Source organism: Camelus ferus, chromosome 3 (assembly GCF_009834535.1).
Source record: "Camelus ferus isolate YT-003-E chromosome 3, BCGSAC_Cfer_1.0, whole genome shotgun sequence".
NCBI classification, from domain to species: domain Eukaryota; kingdom Metazoa; phylum Chordata; class Mammalia; order Artiodactyla; family Camelidae; genus Camelus; species Camelus ferus.
In genome coordinates, this window is record NC_045698.1 from 88723155 (window position 1) to 88739528 (window position 16374).

The 16374-nt window shown below is 40.4% G+C and overlaps 1 protein-coding gene across 2 annotated transcripts in view; it reads left to right on the forward strand.

Moving 5' to 3' along the window:
- Nucleotides 1–9183: 9183 nt before the first annotated feature.
- Nucleotides 9184–16374, forward strand: part of SLC12A2 (solute carrier family 12 member 2) — an 84590-nt gene continuing 77399 nt past the window's right edge. For both annotated transcript variants that reach the window (XM_032476640.1, XM_032476641.1), the window contains exon 1: nt 9184–10101. In XM_032476640.1, the coding sequence (XP_032332531.1) occupies nt 9367–10101 (735 nt within the window). In that variant the 5' untranslated portion in view covers nt 9184–9366. The remainder of the gene's footprint in view (nt 10102–16374) is intronic.

The following is a 16374-nucleotide window of genomic DNA, read 5'->3' on the forward strand; positions in this document are numbered from 1 at the left end:
TATTTGACCACAATACATTTTTAAAATAACTGAATGACAAAACTATGGTGACAAAAACAATGCAATTGACAAATGAAACAGAACCAATTTAGTTTAAGGTCTATGTCTATGATACAAAACTCCTAAAATCGGTAAATAAAAGGCATTAGAAAAACAATAAAGAAGCATTGTATTAATACTGATTCTTGGTTGCAAACCATGGGAATGAACACTGGTTAACTTAGAGTGGATTACTAGGAGACTATGGGAAAGCTGAAAGGAAGAATTGTACACAGAGAGAACAGGAGAAGTAGTTCCAGAGGAAATACTATACAATCTTCTCTGAGTGCTGCACTGGAATAAAAGGACAGTTTCCTGGAAGTAGACTGAGGTGGTGAGTGCTTTCAGGAGATACATCTCTAAGGAAATGAGGAAGGCGGGACTGGGCAGAGGGAGAAGCAGACCTATAATGCAGATGCAGCTGAAGCCTCAATTAATCCTGTGGGCTGCTCTTGAGAGTAGTCCCAAGTAGAGGGAAAGGACTTTCTACTGTCTCTTTAGCCAGTTCTGCCTTGGGCTGCCCCCAGGCAAGGCAGTTCTCCAGTGAGTGAGGCAGTGACTATGAGCAGCTCATAGTCCCAGCAACTGGACTTACTTTCTGACTTTGCATCATACCACTCAAAATTCAAAACACTTCAGAGAGCAGATTGGCGCATTTGGTCATGTGCTCACAATTAGGCACAGGCAGTCAAGGTCCTTTAATATTCTGCCCTTCCAGAACTGCACAGAGAGATCATTCCCACATCCCACCAAAAGAAATGTGTATGCTATTACCAAAACAAGGCAGAATGGAAGCCGAACTTTCAGGATATAGCAAATGTCTATTACAGCAACCATCAGGTAACTCAGAGACTAAAAATACAATGCTAATAGAAGAATAAATTGATACAACCTTTCTGAAAATCAATTTTGCAATGTACACCAAAAGTTATAAAAACACACATACCCTGAAATTTCACTTCTAGGAATTTATCCTAAGGAAATAGTCAACTATGAAGAAAGTTATATGCACAAAGATATTCAATGCAGCATTGCTGCTATATTTATAAAGGAAAGAAAGAAACTAAGCATTCAAAATAGGTGATAGATTCAGTAAATCATGATAAATAAAAATGATGCAATATTTTGAAGCCATTAGGAATCATGCAGTTACAAGAAGATTATATATGCAGAAAGATGTTCGTGTCATCGGTTAAGTTTTAACAATTACAAAATATATAATATATCTTTTTATTATATCAAACACCAAACGGTAAATGCTTTTTTAGGGTGATGGTGTTATAAGTACTATTTCCCTTTGATTTTTCCTATGACTTCTGTATTAAACATGTATTACCTTTATAATTAGAAAAATATTATTTCTAATTAATTGATCTCACAAATGTGGATTTTAAAATTTATATTCTGAAATTTTATGTCTTTAGAAATTGGTTAAAATAGAGATAGACTTTTAGTTCAAAAGTTTTAAAGAACAATTAACATTTTTTGACTAATCAGAAGAGCTAATACTCAGGGCCATATTCGAAGTCAGACATGGTAGCCCAGTTGGAAGCAAAAACAATTACTTGAACTGTAAAAATCTGTCTTTATCTTTACAATCATCAGTTGTTGTTTTTTACTGGAATATTGCATTTAATAGTTTTGGCTCACAAATAAGAAAGATTAAATTACTTGGAAAGAGCCCAGAGGAAAGTAATAAAAATAATTACATATTTAGAAATTGGGATCTATAATGATGTGCAAGAGGAAATCATTTAGAAAATAAAACCAAAAATAACCTTACATTTTATAGGTTACCATAACCTCTGAAGAACAGGACAAGAATCAAAATTTCTGAAATGTTAGAAGAATAATTTAATTTAGCCATTAGGAAGAATGTCCTGTTCAAATAAGTATTTGAGTGTTTTATTACTTGTCTAATACTATAAGGACTTGTAACCATAAGAATGAGTTACTAAAGAAAAAAAAGGTGTTTTTTTTTAATGGTCAAAGGTAGAATGATTACTCTATTCCTCAAAGTAGGGGTGTACTTTATAAACCTTTAAGATCACTTCTGTATTTATGTCTTTTTGAATGTCTTTAGGCATCAACAATTATAAAAATATATCTCAATTATACTTGTGGCTTTTTGAAAGTGAAAAAATGGAGTAATCATTAAGGAATATAGGATGATAAAAAATTAGAGATTTTTCATTAAGAGTGAAGAAAAAGTGGGTATGTAATTTAGTTATGGGATACATTACAATATCTGACTCCAGAAAGAGGGACAATTTAATTATTAAGGCATGTATATTTTGTAAGTGTAAGTGTGTATGTTTTAAACCTTTATTTGGGGGAAATTACAGTGCAATATAGACAAAACATTCCTACAGCATATTTTAGTATATAACATACATTCAGTACATAATAGTTGTAGTAACAAACCACAAACAAACCACTAGTTTTAAAGGGCACAGCAGGAGGGGAAAATAGATTTAAGGTAAATAAAAAAGAAACCCTCAGCCTAGGCTGTTGTTTTGTCTTCCAAATTAAGTGGCAGCAAAATAATGACACTAACAACTGCTTTAAAAACCCCAAATCTGTAACAGGAAAGAAAAAAAAAAAAAACTTGTATACTATGCAAAAAAATCAGTTAAAAGCCTCTCAAAAACAAAATAAAAAGCAAAATTTAAAAACTAAACAGGACACACAGGACATACAATTTAAAAGGTTTGCTTTATATCTGGAAGGAAGTCTAATTTGAAAATATACATGCACCCCAATGTTCATAACAGCACTACACGCAATAGCCAAGACATGGAAACAACCTAAATGTCCAATGACAGATGATTGGATAAAGAAGTTGTGGTATATTTATACAATAGAATACTACTCAGCCATAAAAAAGAATAAAATAATGTCATTTGCACAACATGGATGGACCTAAAGATCATTATTCTAAGTGAAGTAAGCCAGAAAGACAAAGAAAAGTACCATATATCACTCATATGTGGAATCTAAAAAAAAAAAAAAAAAGAGGAGACTAATGAACTCATCTACAAAACAGAAAGACTCGCAGACATAGTAAACAATCTTATGGTTCCTGGGGGAAGGGGAGTGGGGAGGGGTTTGGAAGGGATAAATTTAGGAGTTCGAGATTTGCAAATGTTAACAACTATATATACAGACAGATTAAAAAAACAAGTTTCTGCTGTATAGCACAGGGAACTATATTCAATATCTTATAATAATCTTTAGTGAAAAAATTTAAAAAAAATAAATAAAAGATTTGCCTTACCACTATTTCTTCATTTGATTAAAACATTGTTTTAAACAATTATTCAATGTTTACATAAATTAGGGCTTACCATGTATCAGGTACTGTTCTAAGCACTTTATAGATAGAAATTCATGTAATCCTCATAGCTCTGAGTTAGCTACCATTATTATTCCTATTTTACAGATAAGGAAACTGAGGCACAGAGGTCACATGACTAATAACTAGTGAAAGTGCAATTCAAATCCAGGTAGACTATGGAGATCATGATTGTAACCACTTAGCTATTTGGTAAAAGTATTTACTTGATATATTAATATTTGATAACAATTTTGCACTTTAAAGTTTGCAAATGTTCATAGCCTTCAGAATTAGAAGTATAAAAGTTAATCAGTGCAGATGGAAAATAAGTTCAGCAATACAAAATCTGAGTGAAAGCAATTTCCTTGATTAGATTTATGACAAACGTGTCGGTGGAAGTAGGGAATGAAAGAAGACAGATTTATGTTTATTTTAAATGCATTTGTCATGAATTTACTGCTTGGATAAAGAAAACATAAAAGATTTAAATTCAGTAAAATTTTGGGCTATCTCTTTTGAAAGACATAATTTATAAATACTAATTTAAATATTATTTAGATAAAAAGCATTGTTAGATTTTTGATTAATTCTGATTGACTTGAAAATCTTTATAACATTTTTAATTTAAGAAGAATGCAATTAGTACTTAGGTAAGGAAACAAAAATTGTAACATTTACAGTATAAACAAGATTCTCTAGGGTAACTTTTTTTTTTCCCATGATAAGAGAATCACTTTATTTCTCGAGGGAAATACCATTGCCCAAATCTGTATACTGACTGTTAACTAGTAAAAAAGGAAAACCATAACCAAGTAGAATGTAAGCACAGAAAAAACACACAACTAAAACTCACTGTAATGAAAAAAAAAGTGATTTTAAAGGCTGTATATGGTTTTGTAACTCACATGTTCTAATGCTGCAGATATGAAGAACTATAGGTCTAGTATAATTTTTGTCTCCTTTTAGGATATTTTTGCATTTGTGAAATGAGAGGCCTGGAACAACATCCTAGTCTCTTCTAGTCCTAAAATTCTAAGTATGTTCAATGCATAGTACTAAGGACACTGATACATACATGGCCAAAGACTGATTTCCTGGCAGAAGGTGAAAATGAGCAAAATGACCAGGGTACCCCTCCATCATGGCCCTTATAATGAGCCTGTTCTCCTCAAGGTTAGTCTCTAAATCAACACCCTGTAAATCAAATAAACAAAATATTTGCTAACAGCGAACCACAGGAGACCTCTCCTGACAGCATTTCTATAAATTTCACACTGCCTATTAAGATCATACCTACTGGAACACTGCCCTCCCTGCCATAACCCTCTCATTATGTTGTTTCACACGTTACCAAATTCAATACATATTCACCTCTCATCTTTCTCCAATTCTTGGCCCATTTTAACACAGCTGATCCTACTTTGAAAATGCCGTCATTGAGTTTTCTCCTCTCTCTGGCCACTCCTCCCTCAGTCTAGTCGTTACATGTTGGAATTACACCAGTCTGGGCCCTAGGTTTTCTCCTTAACTCTATACCTATGCTGTTCAATATGGTAGCCACTACCCCATGGGGCCATTTAATAAACTTAAATTAATAAACTAAAATTTAAAAATCAGTTCCTCAATTGCACTAGGCATTTCAAGGGCTCAAAAACCACAAGTGGCTCATGGTTATCAAATCGGGCAGCACTGATATAGGACATTTCCAACATTTTACTGTACAGTGCTGCTCTACACTATCTCCCCAAGTGAGCTGATTCATATCCAAGTGTCAGTTATTATTATCTATTTGCAGAGAACCATCACATTTGTAGTCTCACTACAAACTTTCTTTTTGAGCACAACACCCATGTCACCAAATACTTCCTGAATTTACCACTTGAATGTCTCAAAGGTACTTCAAGCCCAGTATGCCCAAGATCAAATTTCTCATATTCATCTCCAAACCTAGTTTTAGAATGTTCTCTCTCTCTAATGTCACTACCATCTAACTCCAGATGAACAAATTAAAAAACTCAAGTTATTCTTTATTCTCCCACATTCCTTCAATCCATTTCCACGTACTCTGAGTTACCTCTTAAATACTGTATCTCTGATTTTCTTTCCTTCTCATTTCCCTGCATTCCCCATAATCCAAACTCCTAAAGCTTGATTAGTGGAGACATTTCCCTGGATTCAAATCGTTGGTTTTGGAGTGACCTCAGAGAAGTTTCTTTAAAAAAGTTTTTTTTTAATTAATTATTTTCTTACAGAAAATTTCTTAAACTTTTTTCCTTAACCAAATTTTTAATCTGTAAAAATATGGGTAATGTTATCATTTTCTTCAGAATGTTGTTGTAAGAATTAAATAAGATTATGAATTTAGAACTTAGCACAGAATCCAGGACATAAACTTCCTATAAAATCAGCTACTATTATTACTATCATCTTATGCCTAGATTACTGATATTGTATCCTATCTTTCTATACTTACTCCTGCTTCTCTCCATTCTTCTGCCTACAATATAACTAGAGAGACTTTAAATAAATGTGCATCTGATCATCCCCTACCATCTCCCTGGAAACCCGTTAATGGTTTTATAGGGCTTTTAGAACAGTCTCATCTTTTATCACTCTTGCCCCTTATTTCCTAGCCTTAAACCAAACTGGATTCAAACTCCTTAGACAGGCTATATTCATTCCATGAGGGCTTTTGCCCACAATATTTCCCTTTTTTGAAACCCCCATGACAGTTATAGTTTAATCTTAATCATCCTTCAGACCTCAGCTGAAAAGTCACTTCACCCATGACCAAGTCTGGTCCCTCAGTGTATCATATTCCTCTCTTGTCCTAAAACTTCTCAGCTGCAATCACACATTTATATGAATGAGTACTATTTATTACTATTGTATATTTATTTGTTTCCCCCAACAGATATAGCAGACTGAGCTCCCGATATTCCTCCAACCCAAGCTTGCTCCCTTTACCATCTCCTCCATCTCAGAAAACAGTAACACCATTGTTCCACTTGCTCAGGACAAAATCCTTGGATTCTCTTCAATCTTCCACAACCATCAGCAAATTCTACTGGCTCCCCAGGGTTTGACAACTTTCTTCCCATTTCCACTGCTACCCACAGTGGTCAAATGTAGCAATTCCTCTTAACTCATTTCCTTGCTTCTTTCTTTGCCACCACTGCTTACCATCTTGTGTGTTTACAAGAAGGCAGGTAGATTAATCCTTAAAATACTGTCAAATCATGTCATTCCTCTACTCAGACCCTCTAATAAGTTGCCATCTGCTAGGGACTAAATTGTGTCTCCCAAAATCCTTATGTTGAAGCACTTACCTGTGTGACTCTATTCAAGATCATGCCTTTAAGGAGGTGACTAAAATTAAATGAAGTCATAAGGGTGGAGCCCTGATACAACTGGTGCCCTAAAAAAGAGACACCAGAGTTCTTTTTTTCACCATGAGTGGACATAGTGAGAAGGCAGCCCAAGCTAATATACCATCCCACTCAGAGTAAAAGCCAAAGTCCTTTGAATAGCCAGAAGTGCTACACATTCTGGTCTGTCATGTCCGCAACCTGTGACCTCTCTGACCTAATTGCCTTTGATTTCCTCCATTCCTTAAGCAGCTTCAGCCACACTGGCCTACGTGAAATTCCATGAACATTTTCAGCAAGCTCTCACCTCTGGGCCTTAGTTTTTCCTCTGCTTGGAACACTCTCTCCCCAAATACTTGCATCACTTATTTCCACACTCAAATGTCACCTTCTCAATGGGGTCACCCCATGAAAAATTTTACCACCTCCATCTTACATACCTCATTCTCTTTTTCTTAGCGCTCAATACTAGCAGGCAACATACTTTACCTATTTATCTTGTTTCTTGCCTCTTTCTCACAAGACTATGAACTTCATGAGAGAAGATGCTGTCTGTTTTGCTCACTGCTATATCCCCATAACTCAGAGCATGTCACAGTAGGGGCTCTACATTTGTTTAGATCAATGAATGTTGAATAACCACAACCACGAAGCTTTAGAGCTAAAAGTTACCACACAAATCAGCTACCAAGGCAGCAATTCTTCAGCAGAAACTGTAGTGATTCAAGAACCACCTCATTGTTCTGGCTTCTAGTTTTCTGCTAATGTTACTAAAGCTGATGAGGGGCTTTAAAAACCCTGGCTACATGATCCAAGGGCGGTTCCTTCCTCTCTACACCTTTACAAGAGATACTAAACTGATATGAAAAGTTGTGAATGTCAAATTCATGGATAGGACAACTTTTTGAAAATTGCCCGATTGCAGCTTTCTTCATGGTATTTCCAAACAGCTCTGCAAATTCTGCGTCTCTTTGATCCTGCTTTCAGGATTCAGGAAAGGATGGTGTTTATTCTCACAAATAAAATTTAAAAACACACAAATATCAATACAACAATGAAAGACAACTGATGGAAGAAGCCGTTCATGGTTGTTTTTGTGCAACGCAGAGGGTAAAATTTAGGTTAGAAATGGATTCTGCTGCTAAGAAAGTTGCAAAGTAATTATATTACCCAACATTTTACAAAAGAAAAAATAGGCCTGCAGAGGAAGACCTTTCTGTTTTAGTTGAAACATTGGAATTCTTCACATTAAAGCTTGTGAAAGCTACCAGGTTAGTTCTCCACCATTAGGTATTGTCTCGGTGTATTCATTTCTAAGTGGAGCTTCCTATCTTTTTCAGAAATGCCTCAAGTTAAAAATCGTCTTAAAACAACATGGTATCACAACTAGGCTCCCTTCTCACCTTCAAACATCACAGCTTTTAAAAGGAAGCTGTCGTCGGAAGTGTGGACACACCCACTGCATCAGGACCGGAATTAGTATCTGGTTATGCAAATCTAACGCTGCCACGCGAGTGAGTTTATCCCCTCAAAGACAGCACTGAGGAAATCCTGCCTTCCCCTAGGCTCAGGCCTGGAGTGAGATGGGGAAGTCTCGGCGGGCCGGTGCTCAGAGTAGGCCTCGCGACGGGGGCGCACTCTGCCCGCAACTCCGGAAGCACCTGCGGGCCGGAAGGGAAAGCCCCCGGCATCACCCGCGGGAGCGCAGGGCGGTCGGCGGCTACTGCATCGCCTCAGGTACCACGCGCCGTAGGGGAAGCGGCCGGCTGCCCTCCAGCATCTCGCGAGATCTCGCCGGCTCAGCCCTGTACTGCGAGCATAGAACTTAAAAAAAAAAAAAAAAAAAAAAGCGAGCGGCGATAGTCCCTGAAGCTGCTGTAGTGGCAGCTGCCGCGAGAGCATCAGCAATCGGCGAGCGCCGAGGCAGGGCCCGCGCGCCCCTTCGCGGGCGAGGCGCTGTCCGAATCGTGGGCTGCGGCGGCCTGGGCTGCCGGCCCACTGACGCGCGGCCCCAGGGGCGGAGAGAGAGGGAGGCGGCCGGGGGGCCCGCTCCTCTCCGCCGCAGAGCGGGGCGGGGGAAGGAGGTGGAGGGGTGGGAGGAGGGCGACGGAAGAGGAGGTAGCGGCGCAGAGATCTTCCCGGAGACGGCGGTGAGGCGGCCAGCGGCCGCGCCTGCTCCCAGATCGCGCTGTTCTGTGACGACGGAGTCCCGGCGTGGACTGGTCGGGCCCGATTCCTGCGTGGGGTTGCGCGGAAGCCCGAGCGGGCCGGGCGCCGAGGGAGCCTCAACTGCGAACCACTGCCGGACCACGGGTGGGCGGGCTGAGGGGCGGAGGAGCCGCGGGCCCCGCCTCCCGCGTGCTGCAGCCGGAGCCCCGCCGCCGCGGCGGCCCCGCCGAGGCTTTAAACAGCGGGGCCCGCCCCGCGCCCGCTGCACTCGCGCGCAGACTCGCCTGCCGGAGGCGTTCGTGCCGGCCCGGGCTAGCGGCGGGGAGCGCGCGGCTGGGAGAGCGACTCCCTTACCTGGCGTTGCGGCAGCAACCTCCGCCGGCCAGGGGCGCGGAGGGCGTGCAGCTCGTGAGGTCCGCAAGGCTCGCCGGGTCCGCCGGTGGTCGGCCGGCGATGGAGCCGGGGCCCACGGCGCCCTCCTCCGGCACCCCGAGGCTGGCCGGGGTCGGAGAGACGCCTCCAGCTGCCGCGCTGGTCGCCGCCGGGGTGGACCTGCCCGGCACGGCCGTGCCCTCGGTGCCGGAGGATGCTGTGGCTGCGAGCCGGGGCGGCGGTGGGGTCTGCGGGGAGGGCGCTGCGGCGGCCGGGGACGGGCTGGGCAGACCCCTGGGACCCACCCCCAGCCAGAGCCGCTTCCAGGTGGACCTGGTTTCGGAGAATGCCGGGCGGGCGGCGGCCGCGGCGGCGGTGGCGGCTAGCGCTGGGGTTGGGGGCAAGGAGACCCCCGCGGACGGGAAAGCCAGCGGCGAAAGCGGGCTAGCCAAGGGTAGCGAGGAAGCCAAAGGCCGCTTCCGCGTGAACTTCGTGGACCCAGCTGCCTCTTCGTCTGCGGACGAGAGCGTGTCGGATGCGGCGGGGATCGGAGGCGACGGGCCCAACGTGAGCTTCCAGAACGGCGGGGACACAGTGCTGAGCGAGGGGAGCAGCCTGCACTCGGGGGGCGGCGGCAGCGGTCACCACCAGCATTACTACTATGACACCCACACCAACACCTACTACCTGCGCACCTTCGGCCACAACACTATGGACGCCGTGCCCAGGATCGACCACTACCGGCACACAGCAGCGCAGCTGGGCGAGAAGCTGCTCCGGCCCAGCCTGGCGGAGCTCCACGATGAGCTGGAAAAGGTGAGCTCTCCCGGCCTTCTCCCTGCAGCCCTCTCGCCAGCCCTCCCTCCTTGCCTAGCTACTGGTCCGCGCGGACCGCGGGATGTAGCCGCCGGCTCCCGGCGGGTGAGGCGGCGGGAATGGACGTGCACGACTCGCTGGCATCCCTGGATTCAGCTGTCAAGGGTGGAATTGCAGAGGAATGTAACTTAATCTCTTAAAAGTTTGCAGCGGGTTAGGCTAGTTACGTGATACAGGAGAGGCTGCATTTAACAACCTTCCCCATCCAGTTACATATCTTGTGTACGCTTTTTTTTTTTCTCACCCACGCTTAACAATTTCCGTCCCTCTGAATGACAGTTGTGCTTTTTTTAGGCCTGAAGAAGAGAATATGCAGAAGGTTTAGGTGAGGACGTCTCTCAGGACAGAGGGGAGAGCACCTAGGATCCGCGTTCCTTTTAAAGATTGTGTAGTATGGTTTAAGTACACCCATTAGGGGTCCCAAGAGTGGGAACATTAGTGTTGGAAGGGAAAATCTTAACAGAGTGTGTTTGTGGTCTATGAATTATTAAAGCTTAGTTGCAGTTTTGAGTATGCAAAGATCATAGAAATCTTAAGTCTTGGGACAGGCTGTTCCTGATAATGGCATAAATCCACTTTTTATAATGTAAATCTTTTAAAAGCGGATTACATCTAAAAGATGGGGAGCAGAGTTTAAAAGAGAGGAAGAGAGAAATAGAAATGGGAGAATTGTTTTTCTGTGGAGGATGTCCATAAGACCTTCCAGGGTCTTTTGTAAGTCGTTATACTTTGTGAACAGAAAGCCATTCCTATAAACTCTATTGATTTCTGTAATTATATATATATTTTTTGGTCACATAACGACTTTTATTTCTTCAGGTACAAAAATCGTTATTTTGAGATAACGATGCTTTTGATATTTGATTAATAATTAACTTTTTTTATGAGTTCGAATAACTTGAAGTATGCCTTTATGAGTGTATAATGACTACATTGATGGAATTCTGTAACTGCAAAGGGTACCATATAAGTTGACATGATCATAAGGTTGAAAAGTTTAAATACAGAAAGTATATAATTTCTTTTGGATATGATTATTTGGAAAGATTGTACTTGTTCCAGTGATGATAATGTAACATTCATACTGTTTGAAATAATTACTGAGGTCCCAACCCTTACAACTTATTGATTGTTTAAAAGCCTGACAGCATTTAGCTTTGGATACTACTACTCCTGTTACTCTGTTGTGGTCTTTTGTCATATCAGAAGGAAAACAATTTTTAAAACACTTATTTTATTCATACTCTTGTAGTTTCTCTCTAATCTATTATTTTTTCCTTTCAAAACTCAAAATCCTTGCAAAGTAGATACATAGCTGGTAATTTCTCTTTTCTGAGAGCATTTTTATTATTGAAAATATTAGATGTTTTCAGATTTACTTCACCAAAACCCTGCAGTTTAGTAGTAAAGCAGTCTATATTTGCTTACGAGTTTTAGAAAGGCTTTTTTAAATTGAAGAATATCATATACCTTGATCTTGTGTGCTCCCTCAAATTTTTTGTTATTTTATATTTAATTTTCTCAATAACAGAACACTTCTAGTTCTCCAAAACTTCAGGTTTTTATTTTTTTGTTTGGTGTTTTCGGTCAGTTCACAGAGTCGGAAAGAGAATACCTGTTTGGTTTAGATGTATAGTAGTTGAAGGAGTCACCCCAGCCTCTCAGAATCAGCTTCCTCAGCTTTCAGGGTTATTTTGGAGATGAGGAAAAATATTTCACATAAAGGCCCATGTTCAGTACCTGCAACATAATGGCTAGTGTAGTTATTATTTCAATCTTATATGGGTCCTTGAGAAAGTACATAGTTAAACTTTAGGATTTCAATTTTAGATCAACTTTAGATCTTATTTTCTACATTTTTGAGTGAATGTAGTTTATAAAGTGTTATGTTCAGAGTTTCATTTGTGCGTCAGGTAGTATAATGAATTATTTATAGTTTTTTACATTTTACCATCTGGGTCCTTTGTGGGCAAAGAGAAAGGTTTATTAGATTAACTAACCATAGAACTTCATCTTGAAGATAATTTTGTTTAGAATTTAGCAAATAGATTAAAGAAATGTATAGTGTTAAGGAGTACAAATCTGGCTATAGACATATTGCTATTGAAGGAAGGCAGGAGAAGGCTGATAATATAGATTGGACAGATTCCCAAAAGTTGTTCCTTACTCTGTCTAGATTAACTTTTACTTCTTAAAACATTTTCTAGTTCTTCTAGCCTTAGGTGAAATCATGTTATTTAGAATTCTGTAACATTTAACCCTAGCAATTGATTATTCTGTAGTCTACTTTGGTCACTAAGTGCTTAAAAGTATCTACCATGGATCTAACTCTTTCCTGGGAACTATGGAAGAACAAAAGAAGCAAAAGAAAAAGACTCCAGAAACCTGTTAGGAGAGAGGACTGTATTGTCTTTCTTCTACTTGAATTCCTGTGGTTGCCCAGCACTGTGACTTTTTAAAGTATTTTGCCTAAAAATCTAACTAAAAGGGAATAGTTAAATAACCATGGTGCATCTTGGTGTATTATGCAGCCATTCTAGGGCAAGTACTCATGAGTTCTCCCATTATCAAATTTGCTGGGGAGAAGAGTTTCTTAGGTGTTTGGTCACATGGCTGTGGCACTGTGGGGTGATGCAGTTATTAACAGAACGGATACTGACTAACCAAATGGTTGTTCAAGTGACAGTTACAAACTTTTCTTCCCAGTGCTTTGGAAGAAAACTGTAGAATAATAGTAAGGATATAATAGGACCTCATTTAATTGGGGTTGGGGAGGCCTTTTTCACAAAGTGTGACTTTGAAGCTGAAACCTGAAGGCTAAGTTATGATAGGCTAAGTTCCAGGCCAAAGGAACAAAATCTGTGAAGATAGTGTGGTGAGAGTAGTCCGTCCAGAGAACGTGAGGAGGCCAGTATAAGATTTTATTATAAAGGTAGTGGGAAGTTATTGAAGGGTTTTGTGTGAGGTAGCAACATGATCTGTTTTGTTTTAACGTCTTGATCGCTGCATAGAGAAGGGATTGGCAGGGGCAAGAATGGGAGCAGGGATGCTCAAGCTTTTACTGTGGTCTGTTTATGAATATTAAGAGGTTGGTGGCAGGATGAATTGGATGTAGGTAAATTGGATGTGCGAGTGAAAGAGAAGCTGGTTCCCCAGTTTTGTACTTGAGGGAGGAAAGAAAGAATTCTGTTTGAGTAGCCTGTTAAGACATCATAATCCAACAGTCATTTTGAGAGAGGAAGGGCATTATATTTGTATATACATTATGTGTATATATGTGTGTGTATATGTGTACACACATATATATAAGAGAGAGAGAAAGACTAAAGTTATATGTGAAATTATTTAGGGAGAGTGGGTAGCTAAGAGAACAGAAATTGAGCCTGGGATTGGGCCTAGGGAATGTCTAAAGGTCTGTTAGAGACTAGGGAGATACTAGCAAAGGAAATTAAGAAGGAGCTATTGGGATGGTGAGGAATAGCCAGGAGAGCAGTGTCAGAGAAACTGAAAGAAAAGAGTTTTAAAGAAGGCAGAAACTCTTCAAATCTGGTGCCAGGAATTGATTTTTTTTTTTTTTAAGTATTTGAAAGAACAAACAAGTAGTGATTCCTGTCCCTACAAGAAGAAATTAAAAAGTGGAAGGAGAAAGAGATAAGTATTTGATGGACAACTTCAGCATGTATGATGGAAAGCATGATTATCAAATGTGGAAAAGTATAGTGGTGGACAGTTCATAATAGTTCCTACTGGATTTAAAGCATTATTAAAGTAGCTTTAAAAGATAGCATTACCTTTGCATAGTTGTCCTTAGGCCAAAGCTTGGGAGCCTTTTGCTGGTGATATGTCCAGTCTCTGTATATGGCTTCTCTATTTTTAGCCTTTCTCATTAATAAAAAGGGAAAGGTTTAAGGAAGCAAGTGTATCAAGTGTCTTTTGTGGTTCACTGGGCTTGCTGGTTTTTTTCATATAATGTGAAATAGGTCTTATACACATTTTACTTAGGATAAAATGGGCTCATAGAAGCTGGAGAAATTGCATAATGCCACTCTCCTAGAAAGTGGTACAGCTGGAAGTCACACCCAAGTTTTTCTGACTATTGCCAGGACACAGTGGCTCCTCTTCCTTGTTACCTCTTCTTCCTGCTTATCCCTCAGACCTGCTCTGATATGGCAGGGATGTGGAGGGGGGATATGTTGGAGATTGCTAACATCAGTCCTCTACCTTGACCTTCTGAGAGTGAAATGATTACATAACTGAGGGAAAAGAGTTTCTTGTGATGTTTGTGATAATGTAATTATTGACTAATATGATTGTCTCTTTCACTAGGATCTGAGCTTGTGTCTCATTCATCTCCATATAGAGAATAGGTACTTAATAAAGATTTGTTTATTGAGTGTATCACTGTTGGCAGTTCCTCCCTCTTAACAAGTACTTTAAGACTGAGCAAGTGTAGCTGCTGCTCTGAAGGGGCTGTGTTGACTTGTGGACAAAAAATTTCACATACTACTGATCACGACAGCACAGAACTTGAGTCTGTGAAGGTCACCCTGGAGGAACAAGAATGGGTCATATCCTTGGGGATAAGGAGTAGAGTAGTCCTAGGAATGAATAAAGGTGGGACTCAAATCAGAAATATTTGCGTGTGACACAAACTTGAACTATTTGACAGTTTTGCCAGGGGCTCCACGCTCTAAACTCATGCCACCAGGGCTGAAGTCTGGTTTACCCATAAGACTGTACACATTGCCCAAGTATATACCAACTGCCTGCCCGGGCAGAAGGAAACATAAATTTGGGGATTTAAAACTTGGCAAAAAATCTGTACATTGCTGTTTTCATTGATGTCTTCTCTGTGTGTCTGTGTTCACACTTAAATTCCTGATTCTGTCAGACCAGAATTTAAAGGACCAAAAGAACGTTTCTTGATTGTTACATGTTGAGTGTGTTTATTTTCACTAATTTTTAATTGCACGTTTCCTATGTGTTTGGCAAGTCTATGGTACTAATTGAATTGGTTCCATGTGGAAATGAACTGAATATGAGTTTAGTTACTCAGCAGATCTTAACTGAGCACCAAAAATAGCCCTGTTGTGAATGCTGGGGATATAGTTGTGAGCACAGCAAAGGAATGGGGCTTTCATTCTGGTGGTAGGAGACCAGCAAATAGCTCAGATGTAACTGCTGTGAAGAAGTTAAATGTGGATAGATGGTAATAGCTGGGGTGGTGCTGTTCTACGGTAGTTAGACAAGCCCTCTCTAATATGTGAACAGACACTAGACAGGAGTGAAAGATCAGCCCCTGCAAATACTTGGGGCAGAGGAAGTGCAAACACCAAGACCTTGAGGTGGGAGTGTGCTGGAAAGTGCTAAGCTTGATTGAGAAACAGGGAGGCTAGCAAGACTGGAGTGATGAGGGAGAGTGATAGGAGAGGAGGTTAGAGAGCAGTGAAGAACAAATAGTGTAGAACCTTGTAGATCATGATAAAGACTTAGGATTTTACTCTGAATGATGTAGGGAGTCATGGAGAGTTTTGAGCACAGACTTGACATAATCCGACTTATACTATTAAACTGTCACTCATTGCTCTGGAGAATATCCTGTAAGGGTGTAAGAATGGAAGCTGGGAAACCAGTTAGGAGCCTATTGCAGTGCTTCAGTTGAGACGATGATAACTCTTACAGAGTGATAGTGTTTGATACAATGACTGGTGTTTAGATGCTGGATATAGTTGTTGAGACGTGGTGACAGTTTGGATCAGAGTCTTCCCCTGTTGAGAATGGAGTCGATATTTATGGAGACATGGAAGACTAGGAAGAGCAAGTTTGGGAGGTGGACTCAAGAGTTGGGTGGGTTGCATTCTACAAATTAGTTCTATAATGGGGCAAACACTTATAAAATTGCATCTACTGATTTGTGAAATAATAATAGAACTTGAGAAAATGAGTTTTAATTTATAGCATGAAAATGTGCTTTTATGCTACATTTTAGGTAAAACCATGAAAATGAGTATTTTGCAGGGAACTAGTGAGTTGCCTCCACAAAGTGAAGGAGTGGGGAATGGACAAGGAAAACTACTTAAAATGTTGAAGTCTAAAGTATAGCAATGATTTCCCATTTAAAATATGAAAGCTGTCATCTGCCAATGGCTGTATTATTCTTCCATTTTTCACTAGAACATGTACTAGTGATGTATTAAGCCATTATGAAAAACT